The 16,870-nt window shown below is 40.8% G+C and overlaps 1 protein-coding gene across 1 annotated transcript; it reads left to right on the forward strand.

Moving 5' to 3' along the window:
* Positions 1-1,093: 1,093 nt before the first annotated feature.
* kmt5c (lysine methyltransferase 5C) lies at positions 1,094-14,975 on the forward strand. Its single transcript, XM_056401980.1, has 9 exons — positions 1,094-1,511; positions 1,941-2,073; positions 3,180-3,345; positions 3,527-3,636; positions 3,772-3,935; positions 5,228-5,247; positions 5,500-5,636; positions 5,786-5,958; positions 7,829-14,975. The coding sequence occupies exons 2-9, from the start codon at positions 1,961-1,963 to the stop codon at positions 13,189-13,191; spliced, it is 6,246 nt and encodes a 2,081-aa protein (XP_056257955.1). The 5' UTR covers positions 1,094-1,511; positions 1,941-1,960; the 3' UTR covers positions 13,192-14,975.
* Positions 14,976-16,870: the final 1,895 nt, after the last annotated feature.

Here is a 16,870-nt window from a genome sequence, read left to right on the forward strand (position 1 = left end):
CGGTGGGGGTGCAGATTGGCTTCTTGACTTCCAAGACATTTTGAGACTCCAGATGAGTTGTTGGACGAAATCAAAATTTTCAACCTCTCTTTAAAATTAATTAATGTATATGGTTACATTATTTTGTGGGTGGAGTAGATTTAAGTGTATGGTGGTAATGCAAACCCTTAGATAACAAATTCTAAATATTCTTTAAGAAAACATTTACACAAAATATTTACAAAAAGGGATTAGTCAATGATGAAAGGATCTCTCAAGTGGACTTTGACAACCCAGATTCTAAAGGTGAATTTCTTACTCAAACACAGGAAGGTGTATCCACTATGTACATTTCAAACAGTGTCAGATATGTAATAGTCTTTTAAAATGAAAGCTCCAAATGTAAATAGGAGTGTAGCTGCTCCACCAAAATTCAACACACATGGTTGAAACATTTGATCACTCTGAAAATGACGGACAGGTCTGTTAATAACATAGTATATCATCAGTTATCATCAGTATACACTTACAAAAAATGATCAGTTAAAAAACACACAAGATGCTGACTGTCAAGCTTTCACACACAACTTTCTATTCATGAGTTTTAGTAAATTCATTTTGGCCATAAATAAAACCTTTAACTTCAACTATGCACCTTGAATTCCTTATCACATTTTTCTTATGATAAAAGTTCATTGCGTCACCCTTAATCTCAGCATTTTTTATTATAATAAATTGGCAATCTGAAATTAAACTGTACCTTGCTGAAACACTAAGCATATGTATTGAGTTACTCACTAACTAATTAAAATATCATGCAAATAAAAACAATTCTTAATAATCTCAATCTCAGACATCTAATAAATTAAATATGTTAAATATTTGTAGCTGTTTGCTTCCTGTCATGTGGTAGCCGGCAGGTCATGGTATTGCTCCTGAGGAGAGCATCTCTCCTGTGTCCTAAGTGATTTTATAAAGTGCTTCCCTGCTGAGCCAGTGTACCTGAGGAAATACTCATCTCTGCTCTGTTATCAACATAGTAAAAGAAACCCACGAGTAGTCCCACCCATGAGAAAGCCTGACCAATCACAGAGCTGAAAATGCGGCTCTGCATCTGATTTGTAAAATTGACCTTGACCTCAGCGAATAGCGCATCGCGTGGGCGTGGCCAACAACAATAGTTCGGTTGCACTGGACATCGCTCATCAACTTTTGCTACTAGACGAATCTTGTGCAAAGCTAGTTAGCTAGCTACATAACATATACATTGTATGCACATTGGACGTCGTTTGTGGTACATTTCTGTGCTTCGACATCCAGACTGGGGTTTGCAGTTGTCTTAAAACCAGGAAATTCCAGAAGTGACGGAGGGACTCCATCTTCGTATGCGGCTGGTCGGGCTAGCGGAAAGCTAGCTGGTTATGCTGTTAGGCTAACTTTCCCTGCTAGGCGTTCGGGAATCAGAGCAAGCGAGTAGCTTGCGATAAATTGTCTGTCTGACGATACTCTCGTTGACTACAAAAGACTCCCAGGTAGGTTTTCTAATACCGCTTGTTCAGTATGCATCGCGGGAAGAGTGCATTGCTTTACAGGTCGGCTCTCAGCACCTCGATTTCATTAGCAATCGGATGCAGTCATGTAGTCAGTTGGCCGCAGACAGCTGGTGCTACCATGTTAGCATCCTCATTCCTCGGCTGATAACCCAGCGTATTTCCCCTGCAAGCAGACATGCTAAGCTAATTTGCTATGGGAGCTAACGTAAACCCAGGCACATTCCTATCTCACGCATTCCTTTATACGGGACTGGTCGCTGTAAGCGTAGTAGACTTGCATGACTTAAGCAAGTGAGCAAGTAGATAACGTTTTGTCATTTGCAGTCTAGATTTGCAGAAATGCACAAGTCACAGATGATTGTGGTTTGTTGTTGTTGTCATAGCGTAACTTTGACCCTTTGATTGCAGCATGCTGATGGTGGGAGGCAATGGACGGATGCACTAGAATGAGTGTGAAGGAGCTGTGTGAGACTGATGACCTGGCCACCGGTTTGGTGCTGGACCCTCTGCTGGGCTTCAACACCCACAAAATGAACATCAGGTAACCTGTCAAGTCGAACAGTGTCACAGCCCTGTAGTCCAATTAACACTTCATCACATTAGTTTTTAATGAAATGTTGTTAACCACTTCTTTTTGGTTTCCACATTAATTAAGTTCTTGCTGTATTAAACTGGTTGTGCACTTAGTTGGCAGTTTATTAGGTACACTTATAAAACTAATACAGTTCAACAGCACCGTAATTTACATCCTCTAAAATGATAATAAAGTTCAGTAAACACCTCACTTAAAGAGTCTAAACACTACATTACATCACTGTACAACATTATACCCTTCATGGAGGGAGGATTTATTGCAGGACTGTTGTATTAGACAGCATTAGTTTTAGCTAGGTGTACCTAATAATCTGTCAACTTAGTGTATGTTTACTGGGAACATGTCATGACACCCAGACCTGCCCTTAAGGTTTTTTATGTAAAAGCCGGAGTTAAACATTTCTTTATTTAGAAAATGATAGTGTGTGGAATGAAACGGTAGTGTTTTACTGTCCTTTTTCAGTTCAAAGACACATCCTGTACACTGTCCATTTACAGTTAAAGTACGTGTACTATATGTTGTGCTGCTTAGCGCTGCACAGCAAATGCATTACACATACTATGATAGCTATTCACTCTCGACTTAAGAGAAAATAAACAAGATTCTCATTCAAGCCGCCCCTATTCACAAGTAAACCCGTTACCATTATCATCATTTAAATTTGTTGTGATGGTTGCTTTCTGTTTCCAGTACATTGTGGCCACCTGCAAGGGTGATGTAAGTGGATTTTCTGTGGAGGGAAAAATACTATTAAAATAATCATCATCATCATCATCATTATTTATTGGTAATTATTGTCAAAAGATTTGATCATTTGAGGCAAATAAAATACAGTGACAACTCCGTCTTGAGTGAAAAGTCCGAGCACAAATATGTTTTGAGGATGTCAAGCATACATGGTGATCCAGTCCCCCGAAAACTATATCTAAAATTCAGGGTTAATAATTTTTACACAGACATGACTTGGACTAAGACAGACTGTGTTTAAACTTTGTTATGTCACAGTGTCTGCTTTTCTTATGTGCCATTATCTGCTCTTCTCTCCTCTTTAGTCCCCAACCAGAGATTCGGCGATGGGGTAACCTTAAAGAGACTCTGTTGCGATTTCAGCGTACGCACGACTTCAATGCTACGTTTGAGGCGCTGACAGTAGGCGAACTGGCAGGGGACTACTTCAATGCTTTGGGAAGCCATCGACAGGAGCTGCTGAGACAACATGTAGGCTTATCTTTAAAGTTACAAATCAGTATAAATATAAAATCATGTCATGTAAAATCACAAATTTTAAAAAATGTATTATGACATCTGTGCTGTCTTACTATCTGTGTGAGGTTCATAGGAAACTACTATCAATTCTTGAATGTGAGAACACAATCTAAACCGTCTATGATGTCTGCAGGTGTATCGGTACCTCAGTGCCTTCCTGTTGGATAGCGGTATCAAAATAGAGTCCTGTGACAGATACTCCTCAGAGACCAATGGAGCAAAGATAACCTCAACACGGCACTGGTAATCATTCACACATTTAACATTGTGTTTGTCAAGGCAGCATTTAGTGAACAACAACTACTGCTGTTTCAGCTGCGTGTCCCGGACTGTTTGTTTGAAATTTAGATGTGTGATACTTGAATTGTTGTTCTGCAGGTTTGCAGGAGAGCGGGTGGAAGTCTTGCTGGGCTGCATAGCAGAGCTGAGCCCCTCTGACAGTGCTGTGCTGAGGGCGGGAGTCAATGACTTCAGTGTGATGTATTCCACACGCAAGCGCTGCGCCCAGCTCTGGCTCGGGCCTGCAGCTTTCATTAACCATGGTGAGTTTGTTTGCATTCATGACTCATTCTTTCCCTACACACACACACACACACACACGCACACATGCACGCAAGCACGTACCAATTCAAAATGTTCATAGCTGATAAAAGCCACTCGCTTGTGAGTTTCATCAGCACCAGGAGAACATTTTTTGTCTGTAATCCAAATGTCAACAAAAGGTAATGCATAATACCAACAATCAAAACACAAGATTGGAAGTTGTTATCACTTTAAAATTGATTGACAGGTATTTTATTACATGCACTCCCACTACACAACAATTAAGTCCTAGTAAATTGTTTTCTAATGCTAGATGATTCCTGTTATTACTGAAAGAGGCTTATTTATTTTATTTATACTTATACATATTTAATCAGGACTGAGTACAGAAAAATGAAATACAGTAGATAACAAAAATAAATGTTAATAGCAGAGATACAAATTTTCAATGATTTTTAAATACACATTTATATATGTTTTCATATAAACAAGTAGGCATGTGTTTATATTAACAACGATCAGAGTGTAGATTTAAATGCATTAAAATACACAACCAGGTAGACGATAAGATGACAAATTATACGCTCATAAGTGCAAGGTAGAAAAGAGATGATGTAAAACAGTTACACCCCAAGTCAGTAAGACTTCTAACCAAATTTTGAATTGGTCTGTTGGTATCTTATAATTTCTGCTATGAGACTCAAAAAATTAAATTTGAATTTAAATGTCTTTTTTGTTGTATATTCAAAAATATTTGCAGTTTATGTGGTCAACAATTACTGATTAGAATGTGAGTTTTTGTCGCTTTTCATCATCGTCTATTATAATAAGTTGAGAGTTTTTAGACAAAGAAACATAAATTAAGTTATTTTGTTATTAAATTGTGATCCACATTTTTTTTTGTTATTGATATTTTATGGACCAAATAATTAATCAGTCAATTTCTCTCTCATTACACAAACATGTATCAAAGTCAGTCACAGACATTATTAAAACAGATGAACACAAGCAGCTTCCTCTTCACAGACCACTTGTGAACTAAATTGTAATTTGTGTGAAAGATCCAGTGAAGTTTGAGTAAATTCTTCTGTCCACTCAGAGGGCAGATTCTGACTAGATCTGTTAATGTGTGAGATGTAATCAGCCCAGCTTTTGAGCCTATGCAAAATGAATTCAGTTCATCTGATCAAGAAAATGTTTAGTCCTTGCTTCATCACTGTGATTGAATTAATAACTTTGAATCTTCTATCTCTGTGTCTTTGTCTCTTTGTTTTGTCCGTCTGGTTTGAAGACTGCAAACCAAACTGTAAGGTAATCACAATATTCACTTATCAAATGCTCTAAAGAGCTCTGACAAATTGATATAATTGATGTTTTACTTTTCCATTTCATTTGCAACATTTTTGTGAAATTTAGCATTTAAAAAATGTGTATTTCCGAGGGCAGAGTTACCCTACCCCTGTGTTTCTGAACTGCTGTGTTGATGTATCCCAATGGACCAACTAACCTTTGTCTTTGTCTGTTGCTCTGTTTTTTTTCTTTATTTTTTTTTCACCCGCCCAGTTCGTCCCTGGTGAGAAGAACATCGCTTGTGTTGAAGTGATTCGACCGATCTCACCTGGGGAGGAGATCACGTGTTACTATGGTGCCAGCTTTTTTGGCGAGGGCAATGAAATGTGTGAATGCTGCACCTGCGAGAGGTGTGTCCATCATCTGATAAGACAATGTCTTTATTACAGCTTGGATTTTTGCTCAAAACCGAAAGTTCTGTTTATCAGACATGGAAATAAACGGATAAACAATTTAGCTTAATTTCCTTTTTCTTTTTTAAATTTGAACTGTTCTGTAGGAATGGAGAGGGTCACTTCAGACACAGAGGGAAGCAGCCTGAATGTGAAGAGACAAAGGACCCTGTGGGCCAGAAGTACCGCTTGAGAGAGCGATATCTCCGCCATCACAGAGAGAAGGGTCACTTTCCTACGAGGCCGATAGTACCAGGAATACACTCAGGTATCTTTAAAGGTAATGGGTTTAGGATTTTCTCTGATATTGTCTTACAAAATAAATTCTGACAGACAGCTGATTCAAACAGAAGCTTCCTAAAAGCCCTGTCAGCACCACAGATGTGGCTCAAAGACAAAGGAATATAACTTGTATAATGCAATCCTCCAGCAGTAATGTCAAGAAAAACAGCTCGTAATAGTTTAAACTCGACAGTGCGCTCATCAGTCCAGTGGCTGTTAAATGCAGCATCAAATTGAAAGCATTAAGGACAGTCAGTACTGCTTGTTCATAAAGGTCCACCCAGCTCAAAATCTGAGCAAACCTCACAGCCATTCCAGTTTTAAACAGTACATCAAAATTCAGACGAAAAAATAACAAAATATCTCTGATATAAGCATTTTCTGAAAGTTCAGTGCTTTTTGTATGACAAACAAATTGATTTAACATTGTTAAGTACAATCTCCTTGCAGATCAAAGAATATGATCTAAGATTTAGGAGTTGCTGTTGTATAAATGCTCAAAAAACATTTTTATATTTTTACTTACTTCAAATTATAGGGCAGCTTTAATCATGTTGTGACCGTTGTGTCCAAGTTTAAATTATATCTGCTCAAAATGTTTGTATACTCATAGTTTTCATATATTGAAATTGCAATGCTATGACGATGCAGTGCAGAAAGACACAGGGAACTTTTATGTTAGAGAACTGAGGTTGAAAATCAGCATTGTGTTATATCCCGTCCTCTGGACATCTCTGCACAATGTTAGACAACAAGATCAGTTAGTGCAGTCAGTTAGCTGTTAAAGAACAACTTACTCTGTGTCTTTGGAAAGAGATGGGAGCATGTAATAGCTCTGTAATTACTGTGGATGCCATCGTCCAGAGCACGTTCAAATACATGCAGTGAGCAACAGGCCTGTGAACCTTTTTTAGGAATACGTTTCTGTTGCTTCAAAAAGACTTCATATAATATGGAATCTGCAAACATGTTTACTGAGATTGCTGTTGATAATATTCAAACACTTTTTGTTATCAGTTTGGTAATAATTAGTCTGCATTTGCTTATGTAACCACAGCAAAACAAAACATTTAGCATGTAGGATTTAAAATAATGAGATGACTTCTTCCTTGGAAACAGTCAAGGTACATCATAAACATTAGCAATTGAGACCACACACACACACACACACACACACACACACACACACACACACACACACACACACACACACACACACACAGAGACACACACACACACACACAGACACAGACATTAGATCCAAACCCTTAATTAGGTTTGGTTAGATTTATTTAAAGTTATTGAATAATATATGCAGGTAATACTTACTTTACATCAGTTGCTGTAATTTTAATTAGATGACGTGTCCAGAGTCTTTTGAGGAGGGAACTTGAAGGTGGCATAACACTAAAGGAGGGAGTATGGATGTTTCCTGCTGCTTATATTCTATTGTTATGTTATATTTGGCTTATATACATATGTATTTAATCATACCAATTGTAATATATCACAATGCTGCTGTAATGTGTTCTCTCCCAGTAGACATGCGTGGTTGCTTCCTGGTAAAGAGAAAATAAGCTAAAATCTGCTTGCTATATTTTACACTGTAATCTTTGTGCAGCTTGAATTTTTTTTTTACATTTTTGTCCCACACCTTTCTCAACCTCAAATGCCTTGGTAGCACCACGGCATCTGCTACGAAGTAAATTATTAAAGGATGGAAAATTATTTAAAGTGATTTAATGAAGTGGATACTTGAAGTCACGCTGTTGTGTCTCCACAGATCTCCACAGTTACTGTTGCTGCAACATGATTGTATAGAGCAGCTTCAAGTTCAACTGCTATTTTCTGTTGTCTTTCATTCACAGCCATCCCCTCAAGGAATTCCTTTACCCAGCAGATGAGGAGAAATGCCTTGAAGAACAGAAAACTGAATCAAACAAAGAAGTGGAGACGAGTGAAGCACAGACGGTCAGGAAAGCACCCACTAAAATCCTCCACAGTCAAACAACGTAGGACAGTCCCGCTTTTGTCCCAAGTTACACTGAGGGACGTCAGAATCAGAGTACGGCGCCACTCACTGGATTTCTTACTCAACTGTAAAGACCCTAAAAGCAAAGAAAGAGCCTTGCTGCAAGAACTAGAAAATAACGGCAGCGAGGTTAACTTGAAGCCTTCCACACTAACTTCCTCCATGTCGGTTCATCAGACGAGTAGACCCACGGTAAACAGTGCTGGTCTCAATGGGAAGTCCGTCAGAGTGGCGGACAGGCAGGCAATCCACACGAGGACCTCGTCAAGAACGAGGAGCATGGCTCAAACCATGCTCGCACAGGAGACAGGGTCCAGTAACACAGCTAACACTACAACAGTTTGTCGACCTGTTGAGAATGACAAAGCCTGCAGTGCAATAAAACAAGAGAAGATTGGAAAAGCAATCGTAGAAAGTCAAAGCAACAAGCGCAGCAGCGCTGAATCCGGCGTGATGGATATGGCCGAAAATCCAGCTGCTGAGAATACGACGCACAAGACCATCAGACATCCATCCCTGTTACAAGTTTGTCAGAGTGTCACGGGTGGATCGAAGAAAGATGGAGACAATCCATTGATATCACTGAAGCAATACCTTACAGTCAACCTAATAAGGTTGTCAGTGCCTCATAGTGTAGAAGCAGAAAAGGTGACTGAAGACAGGAAAGCAAGAGTGGAGGAAAAAGGAAGGAGCAGGCAGAGCAAGTGTCCTAGACCAGCGCCTCTGACAGTGCAGTCAGAAAAGAGAGTGTCCAGATCTCAGCAGAGGCAGGGAGGAGGATCAGAGAGCTGCACAGCTGAAGGTAACAGAGGGGTGAGGGAAATGTTTTTCAAGGCCATCGATAAAGTCAATCTAAGGAAGAGACATGCAGGTGACGCTGCGGGTGATTTATGCCACAGTGAGAACAGTGAGAACGACAAGGTTATTGAGATACAAACAGTGTCAGAAGAAGAAACAGCTTGTGTACAAGAGGAACAGCAGGACATTGTAAAAGGCAAAATTGAAGGGGAGAAAGAAAAGAAAAATTCTGCAGCTACGGTTATGGAATGTAAAAGTAACATAACCCTGGAAGAAGTGAAAGAGTCCGAATGTAAAATAGTGTCTGGTGAGAAAACTACAGGACAGAATAACACCCACTGTGTTAGAAATAAAGTCAAGGGTGCATGTAAGGAGGAGGGAGTTGTTAGAGTATCAGAACAAATGACTACGAGTGTGAGTAAGCAGCCAGTAAGAAGGCTTGGAGAAGATATTGTCATAAAGCAGGCAAAGGTTCTGCTATCTGATATTTTAAGAAAAGATAAACCCTTAATAGGTAAGAGATTACAGGAAGATATTGTAGGAAGAGGGTTTTCTTCGGCCTCGGCCTCTAAAGAAACGCAAAGTTCTGAGGAGGAAGCAGAAAAAACTGAAATAAATGGAGGCAGGTGCCATCGTTCAGCGCAGAGGAGCATTATGAGAAGGCGAAAGCTGAGGCCCAGAGCAGTGAAAACAAAAGCAGAAGATAAGCAAAGCACTAAGGGAAACTTAAGCAAAGAAGTTGCAGCTACAGTTATGACTGAACTGAGCGAGCATAGTTCGCAGCTTCAGTCAGCACAGAGGCATAACAACCCACCGGCCACATGCCTCAGCCCACTACCTCATAGGTCACTCATTTCAGCAAAAGCTACGAATAATACGCATCCAGACACCAATCCGCAGGCACACACACAATCCAACATACCTCTGAAGAAACGTACATTTCGCAGTTCTGTGGAAATAGACTCTGAACAAGGTTTGAATTCTGCTGCAGATCAAGCATCTAAAGAAGCCACTGAGTTAAAGACATCTGCAGTAATGAGGCAGGACATGAACGCGTGTTCAGGGGAGAGTAGCAAAGTGAAAAGAGAATGTAAAGGCAGACTGAGAGGAACAGAACTCCAGAAGTTGACCCCCAGAAAGATCACAAGACAAAACCCCTTTAACAGAGTGCTTCGGCCCAGAGCTAATGAAGTTCAGCGAGGCCCTTTATTGAGGAGGTGTAAACTAATCGGGCAAGATGAGAAAGATGTCGACAAAGCTGAGACACATAAGAGTGATAAACTTGCAGAGGACAAGGAAGCTGAGGATTCTGCTGTGACCCAAGAGCACTGCGGTCATGACCCAACTCCAAATAAAATTGAAAAGAAAGTTGAGGTGGTAACGTTGCTACAACAAAGTGATTTGGAGGAGACAAAGCCCAGCCTTAACTTTAAGATCCGTTTCAAAAGGCGGAGAGGGAGAGTATGGGAGATGCAAAGCGCAGGAATTGGAAATATGGCATTAAAGACAGAAAAGGGAGACGATGTGGTGACATGCGACCCTTTTAAAGCCATCATGGATTCTGTATCGATTTTAAACATGGAGATGGAGGCAGCACAGGCTCATGTGCAGGCTAGTAAGAAGTCAAAGAGCAGATTGCATCGTTTGAAAAAAAGAGGTGAGAAGCTGTGTGGAAGGCAAACTTTAAATTTGCCCGCAGACGTAAAATTAGACAAAAACCAAGACTGTAAAAATGTTGAAAATGCCTGTGAATCTACTAATGACAAAGTAGAAGTTGAAGAGAAGCTTGATAGGAAGCCTGTGGTTGGAGTCAAGCAGCTGCCTGAAAAAATGGAGTGTCAGAAAAATGACAAGGAGCCGTTGTCAGTTGTAGGCCAAGAGACGAAAATTGAAGATCGTTTTGTAAATAATTGTTGCTTGTTTGGAAGTGGCTCACAATGGAAACAGGAGATGGAATTGGATTCAAATGGTTTTCCATTACCAGTAATTAAACTTCGCAGAAAGGCAGAGGATATCTGGGAGGTGGACAGCAAAGAGGACCTCATACAGACTGAGTTTAAAGTAGAGCCTGTAGTTAAGAAAGAGGTGAAGGGTCACATTTTAGGGAAGCAAAAGAAAGACGGTGTTGAGTTAAGCAAGCTCAAAGAAGAATGTCCTTCCTCTCAGAGACTGAACAGCAACTCGGCCCCTCTGAAAACAGAGCCGCCACCATTTTCCTTGTCTCTGTCACCACTGTCTCTGTCTTCCCCTCTTAATGAAAATAAAACTGAAATTATATCCTCGGCTGCAGAAAGATTCATTGAAAGGCCAGAGATGAACAGCGGAGGAAGGAAACAGAGGCACAAAATGGAGAGATCACGGAAGTGTGGGCTTGTGGAAACACCCACCACTTGTCTTAGTCACACTCTCCAACAAATTGACAACAGTCTCTCCAGGCTCTCTGAAGGCCTGTGTTCATCGCAGACTTTGGAAAAGCCAACAACCAGTTCCAGTGCAACTAATTCTGTCATCCAGCCCCCATCCCAGTTTCCTCCATTTACAACTGCAGATAACATGCTTTCTGGTGAGCCCACCTTCACAAACTGCTGCGATGATATTTTGGACTTTCAGTGTCTCAACTTTGAGGGGTATTATCAGCCACAGAACATACTTCCATCCTCTCCTTCAGATCTGTGCTCACTGGATCCACCCACAGATCCTTTCAGCAGTCCCCTCTCTCACAGCCCGTCTGATACATGGACTACAGAGACACCATACCTTGGCCCTCCCAGTCCAGGAAATAACTTTACCAGTGAGGATCTGCAGTTTTTTCCAGGTCTAATTTCTTCCAAAAGTGACTCTGTTCCTCTGGAATGTGAAGCGAAGGATACCTCCAAAGACAGAAACCCACCCAACCCCAGTTTCAGTTTTTCAGCTCTCAGCAACTCTGACTTTACTGCTAAGGATCGAAACATGAGTAGAAATCTGGGAATGAGGGTGTCCAGAGAAGACCTCAGAACTCAGTGTTTTTCTGTAGTCGGCAAGCCTCGGTTGTTTGGAGCAACATCATCTTCTGTTACATCTCAAAATCCTGTTACCTCAACCCAGCCCTCCATCAACATCAAGCCGAGCACCGGCCAGTCAAAAGCCCAGGCTAACCTAAGAACCCAGGGCCCTTTCCATCGTATGACCATTCCTAATAGATCTCAGTCATTTTCAAGTAATAGTCAGCCAAACACAGTAAGAGGACTGTCCCAGAGTTCCACGACAAAGTCCGTCCCATCATCTCAAATGTCTAACAAATTCCTCTCCCCCCAGCTCTTCACTGTGAAAAATCACAATCCTCCAGACAATCCATTCAACTTCCACGAGAAAACCTCTACAGTGATTCACAGGGTGCTTAAGTTCCAGGGGGGGAACCAGAGTCAAAACTTATACAGCGCACCCTGTAAAGACACCACGGCTGCTGGCAGCCCGACTGTCGCGTCTAGAACACTCGGTACAAAATCTGGTGCTACTGAGAAGACCCAGCAGAGTCTCAAGCTGAATATAGACAGTCATCATAAAGCCAACATGTCTGCTCAAGGCTTTGGAAAAGATGTCAGCCATCTTGGTTTGTCCAGCAACCCCAACAAGTCCAGCCCTCATTTCAATAAACTCAACTTCCCTCAGTCTTTTAGTAAAACTAAATTGTCATCTGATAAACATGAAAGTGGAGAAACCAACATGACGTACAAAAACTTTTCTGCCTTGCCAAGACCCTTCTTCTTTCCTAGCAAAATGTCTGACAGTTATTCAACACCAGAAGACAGGAGTCTGAAACACGATAAATCCACTCCGTCGACCTCAGACAAACACCAGCCATGTTACACTCAGCAAGACCCTTTTGATTTCAGCTTTGGCTCGTCTCTGTCCCCCATTCCTCAGCACAACAGCCCCCAAGTGGTCCACAGTACACCTCCTGGTACGCCAGCACCAGCAAACAAGAACATGTCCTCCTCAGCCTCTTTCCCCTATGGCTGTCAAGGTCCTCCTTACGTACTAAACTTCAGTGGAGACCATTCATTGACCCTGGGTCTCAGGGATGGGGCTGATGGTTACCCAGGACTCAGCTCGACAAACTACACCTACCATTGCCTGATGGAGCCTTCAGGCACACAAGGGCGGCTGGTTCTTGAGCCCTGTGGGCCCCAGCTTTCCAACCAAGCGTCTTTTTCCTTGGGTGGATTTTCAGGGCAGAGGGGTCAGGACGAACACTACAGGAAGGACATGCAGCAACAGTGCCAGCCTGGGGAACACCAAGGCGCACCGCACTACGGACCTGTTCCAACATCTCACTCCATGGGTGCCACAAAACCCAAGAGGGTGAGGTTAGTGGTGACAGACGGCACAGTAGACTTAGATCTCCAGTACTCGGATTGATTTGTACCCACCGGAGTCACTGCATACATTTGGACATTGTTTTGCTCAAAGGGGATTATACAGTATCTGCCACCAAATGTTTTTGTAAACATGGTAATTCATAGTCTACCAGTTATTAAAGCCCACTGACTGATTTTTCTAAAACATTACTTAAACGGACTGTTAATGTATGAATATGAATAACTTGTACAAGGTTTTATGTAGTGGGCGTATCAGTGTGTTTTTAGCTACTGTATGAGTTTTCAGAAAATGAAATTGCCACTACAAATTTGCTGAGAAAACCAAATTTAAGAAAACAAAGCATTAAATATATTTGTGGCTAGGAGTTTGAACCTAGTGGCCCTGTAAACACTGAAAGCCCTCTTACTGTACTGTAACATAGTTGTATGAATTTTTCTATACCATGTATGGCAGTAGAGACAGGGGCACCATCATTGGTTGCTGGTACTTGTATTGGTGGGTTTTAAAAAGGCAGCTTTGTGCCTCAGTCTTTGATATGTTCTTGTGACTTTTTGAAGCACCTGTTGAAACAGTCTACCCTCGTTTTTATACTCACAGTAAGCTCTTTTCTCACTTTGTGTGTGTGTGTGTGTGTGTGTGTGTGTGTGTGTGTGTGTGTGTGTGTGTGTGTGTGTGTGTGTGTGTGTGTGTGAGTGAGTGTGTGAGTGAGTGAGTGAGTGAGTGAGTGAGTGAGTGAGTGAGTGAGTGAGTGAGTGAGTGAGTGAGTGAGTGAGTGAGTGAGTGAGTGAGTGAGTGTGTGTGTGTGTGTGCGTGTGTGTGCATGCATTTGGCTGGCAGGTCTCGAGGGATCAAAGTAAGGTGTGTTATCGTACCTGATCGTGTGACTGTTGCTCTGCCAGATTTAAGTAAGGTCATTAGTGCATATATGAAAGGCTTGTGCATGAACAGTGTACAGTAAAATGATTTCCAGACCTAAAACAATATATAATCTAGGATAACTCTTCGGGATGAAGACGTGTGACATGAATTGCAGCTTTTCACAGCTGCTGTGTTGAGTACCCATGTGGATGAGTGAGCGGGTGAAACTGCAATATGTTTTTTCAGGCCAGTCGGGCTTAATAATAGTTTGGGGGATAGTACAACGTGAGATCTTTGTAATGGGAGCCCTCCCAATTGGAAGTATAAGACAAACATTGAAATATTAGCATGTTACATCACAAAAAGTGACAATCGTTTCACAGTTTAACTCACTTGTCATTTATTTGGTAATTTTTTTCCCGAGGAATGGATAGAAGGATTAGTTGTACATCACTTACAGTAGTTACTGGTGATGAACCACACATTCATAGGTGTTTATATTGTAGCCAGAGTTATTTGCTGTCTATTGTGGAAGACAGGTGAGCATTCCCCTCATGTTATAATGGTCTGTATGTGGAACCTATTTGACATCCTTGGGCAGGAGTGTTCAGTGTGACTGCACAGCCTTACATTACTACCATAAAAATGTACTGTCTTGATATGGAAAGACCAATTATTTATTTTAATATCCTCATTCTTGAAATGGTGCTTTAATGTAATTTATATTTCACATTGATTGTTCAAACTATTAAATGTTTTTATTATTATTTAATGGGACAAAATAATGAACTGAATATTTACAAGTATTTAATTTCAAAGCCTTTGACATCTTATCCAGTTTTTTCAGTTGTTACAGGTAAAATGTTCTGTCATTTTTTCTAATTGGCAGTTAGTCTTACTGAAAGTCTGCTGTAGAAATGTACAAATGTAGCTTATATCATTAAAGTCACTTAATTCTTTTTGTATTTCTTCTCTTTGACTCTTTATTTAAAAAAAATAAAAAAAAATCGTTTAGATATAGTGGAGTAATGGTGTCTGAACAGGAAAAGAAGTCACACCCTCTCTGTGCTGTGATGTGGGACAGCAGCACTTGCAAGTCGGTGCATGGAGGTGTGCATGTAAGTGCATGTGAGTTCCTCCTTTTAAACCATTGGCCCTCCCCACCCTCCCCAGATGACGCAGTGCAGTAAGCAGTGTTCAGGGGAAATTGGGCACACTGGCCATGGGGACCACTGGCTCAAATCTTGGTCGGCCAGTGTACCATCAAAACATCCTTAAAGTTTTTCACCAGCTCTGTCAGCGTCTTTACCATGTCATTTACAGTGCCATTGTGTTGCCCAGTCCCAGCGGATAACTCCACGGCTGAATTTCTTTCCCAGTCCGACCATGGAGCCAATACTGGTCTTTACCGAGATGGAGAGACCGAGGAGCTGCTCAATGACTCCAGCTTGACTCGAACTGGCTTTTCTTCTCTTCCACGCGTAAGTAACTTGATGGGAACATAATGTTACATGTCTGTTTTCATTAGTGACCAGTAACAGTAGCCATGATAATGTTAGCTAACTAGCTGTTACCGATATTATGAATTTATAAATGTTCAGCAAATGTTGGTACCTCTAGCTGGCTAACTGCCAGCATTACTGCGTAGCGTATCAGGGCTTGAGCTTGCGTGGGCTGGTCGTGGTTGGATTGTTTTTGTTGGCTCTCCTGTACACAGATTAAGTTTCTTCAGCTGTGCTTGTGTGTTTAGTGGCCACTTTCTCTGGCCTTCATAACACCTTGCTGACTGAGAAAGTGAATGGAGGGGAGGTGAAGCCGACAAATCGTTTGTTGGTCTCTAATTTTGTTAAAAGCTGCCTAAATTGTGTCCTGCAGTTCCGCCTGACATTAGTTTATGAAACAGTAAGTATAAAGCAGTAAGTATATTTACTCCAGTACTGTACTTCAGTACAGTTTTGAGGTACTTTACTTGAGTATTTCCATTTAGTGCTTCTTCACAAAACATCGATCTGACAGCTTTAGTTATTTTGCAGATTTAGATTATTAACGCAAAATATAATCATGTAATACATTATAATGTAATTTATGTAGTATATATATTATAAAATAGTATATTATAATCCGAAAACATGATTTTCAAATGGAACAATTACTTTTGATACCATTAGTATATTTGTAATGTATGATTTTTACAGTATTTCTGCAATGCTGTGTCGCTACTTTTACTTAAGTAAAAGATTTGAGTACTCCTGCTACTACTACTAGATAATAAGTTTTTGTATTTGATATGTCCAGCAAAGCACAGAAAAACCAAAAGAATAAAGTTTCTTCCTTAAATCACTGTTACAACATAGAGTCAAGTGTGCAGAAAAAGTTGTTTTCTGTCAGTTGTTCCCAGAGTGTCCCAGTCATTTCCTCTGTGAGGTTCAGTTTAGCTTTATTTTCAGTCTCCTCCTGCTGCGACATATTAATCTTGTTAATTTCAAAGCTTGGGGCAAAACGTTCATCCTCCTAGTTTAGTGCCCAGCCTTTACCTCCTTCCTCTCTACCTGTGCTTTCATCCTACCCAACCAGTATCTGTGTTGTTCTTCCCCCTTTCCCCTCGATCCCCTCCCCTCTTCCAGCATATGACCCACTTCAGCTTTTCCTTCTAGCTCTCAGTAGCAGCCGAGCAGTTAATTCTGATGCCAAGTATAACAGTTTTCTCATAATGAGGACAGAAAGAGAAGGAGAGATTATCCATTATAGCAGTAAGCGAGTGCGTGTCTTGAAGATGCTACAGTTAAAGGAGCAGAAAAACCATGGAAAAGGACGGGGTTAAATATTAATATTAAAACCAGAGTAAGCAAAGGTATTCTGG

This window comes from Seriola aureovittata, chromosome 17 (genome assembly GCF_021018895.1).
Source record: "Seriola aureovittata isolate HTS-2021-v1 ecotype China chromosome 17, ASM2101889v1, whole genome shotgun sequence".
Classification (NCBI taxonomy): Eukaryota; Metazoa; Chordata; class Actinopteri; order Carangiformes; family Carangidae; genus Seriola; species Seriola aureovittata.

What these genes read in the sequence shown, in the direction of transcription:
- kmt5c (XM_056401980.1), top strand. Translation starts at nt 1,961, where the DNA reads ATGGACGGATGCACTAGAATGAGTGTGAAGGAGCTGTGTGAGACTGAT. An exon ending in AGGAGCTGCTGAGACAACAT is followed by an intron (nt 3,346 to 3,526) that starts GTAGGCTTATCT and finishes TGATGTCTGCAG; the next exon opens with GTGTATCGGTACCTCAGTGC. An exon ending in ACACTCAGGTATCTTTAAAG is followed by an intron (nt 5,959 to 7,828) that starts GTAATGGGTTTA and finishes TTTCATTCACAG; the next exon opens with CCATCCCCTCAAGGAATTCC.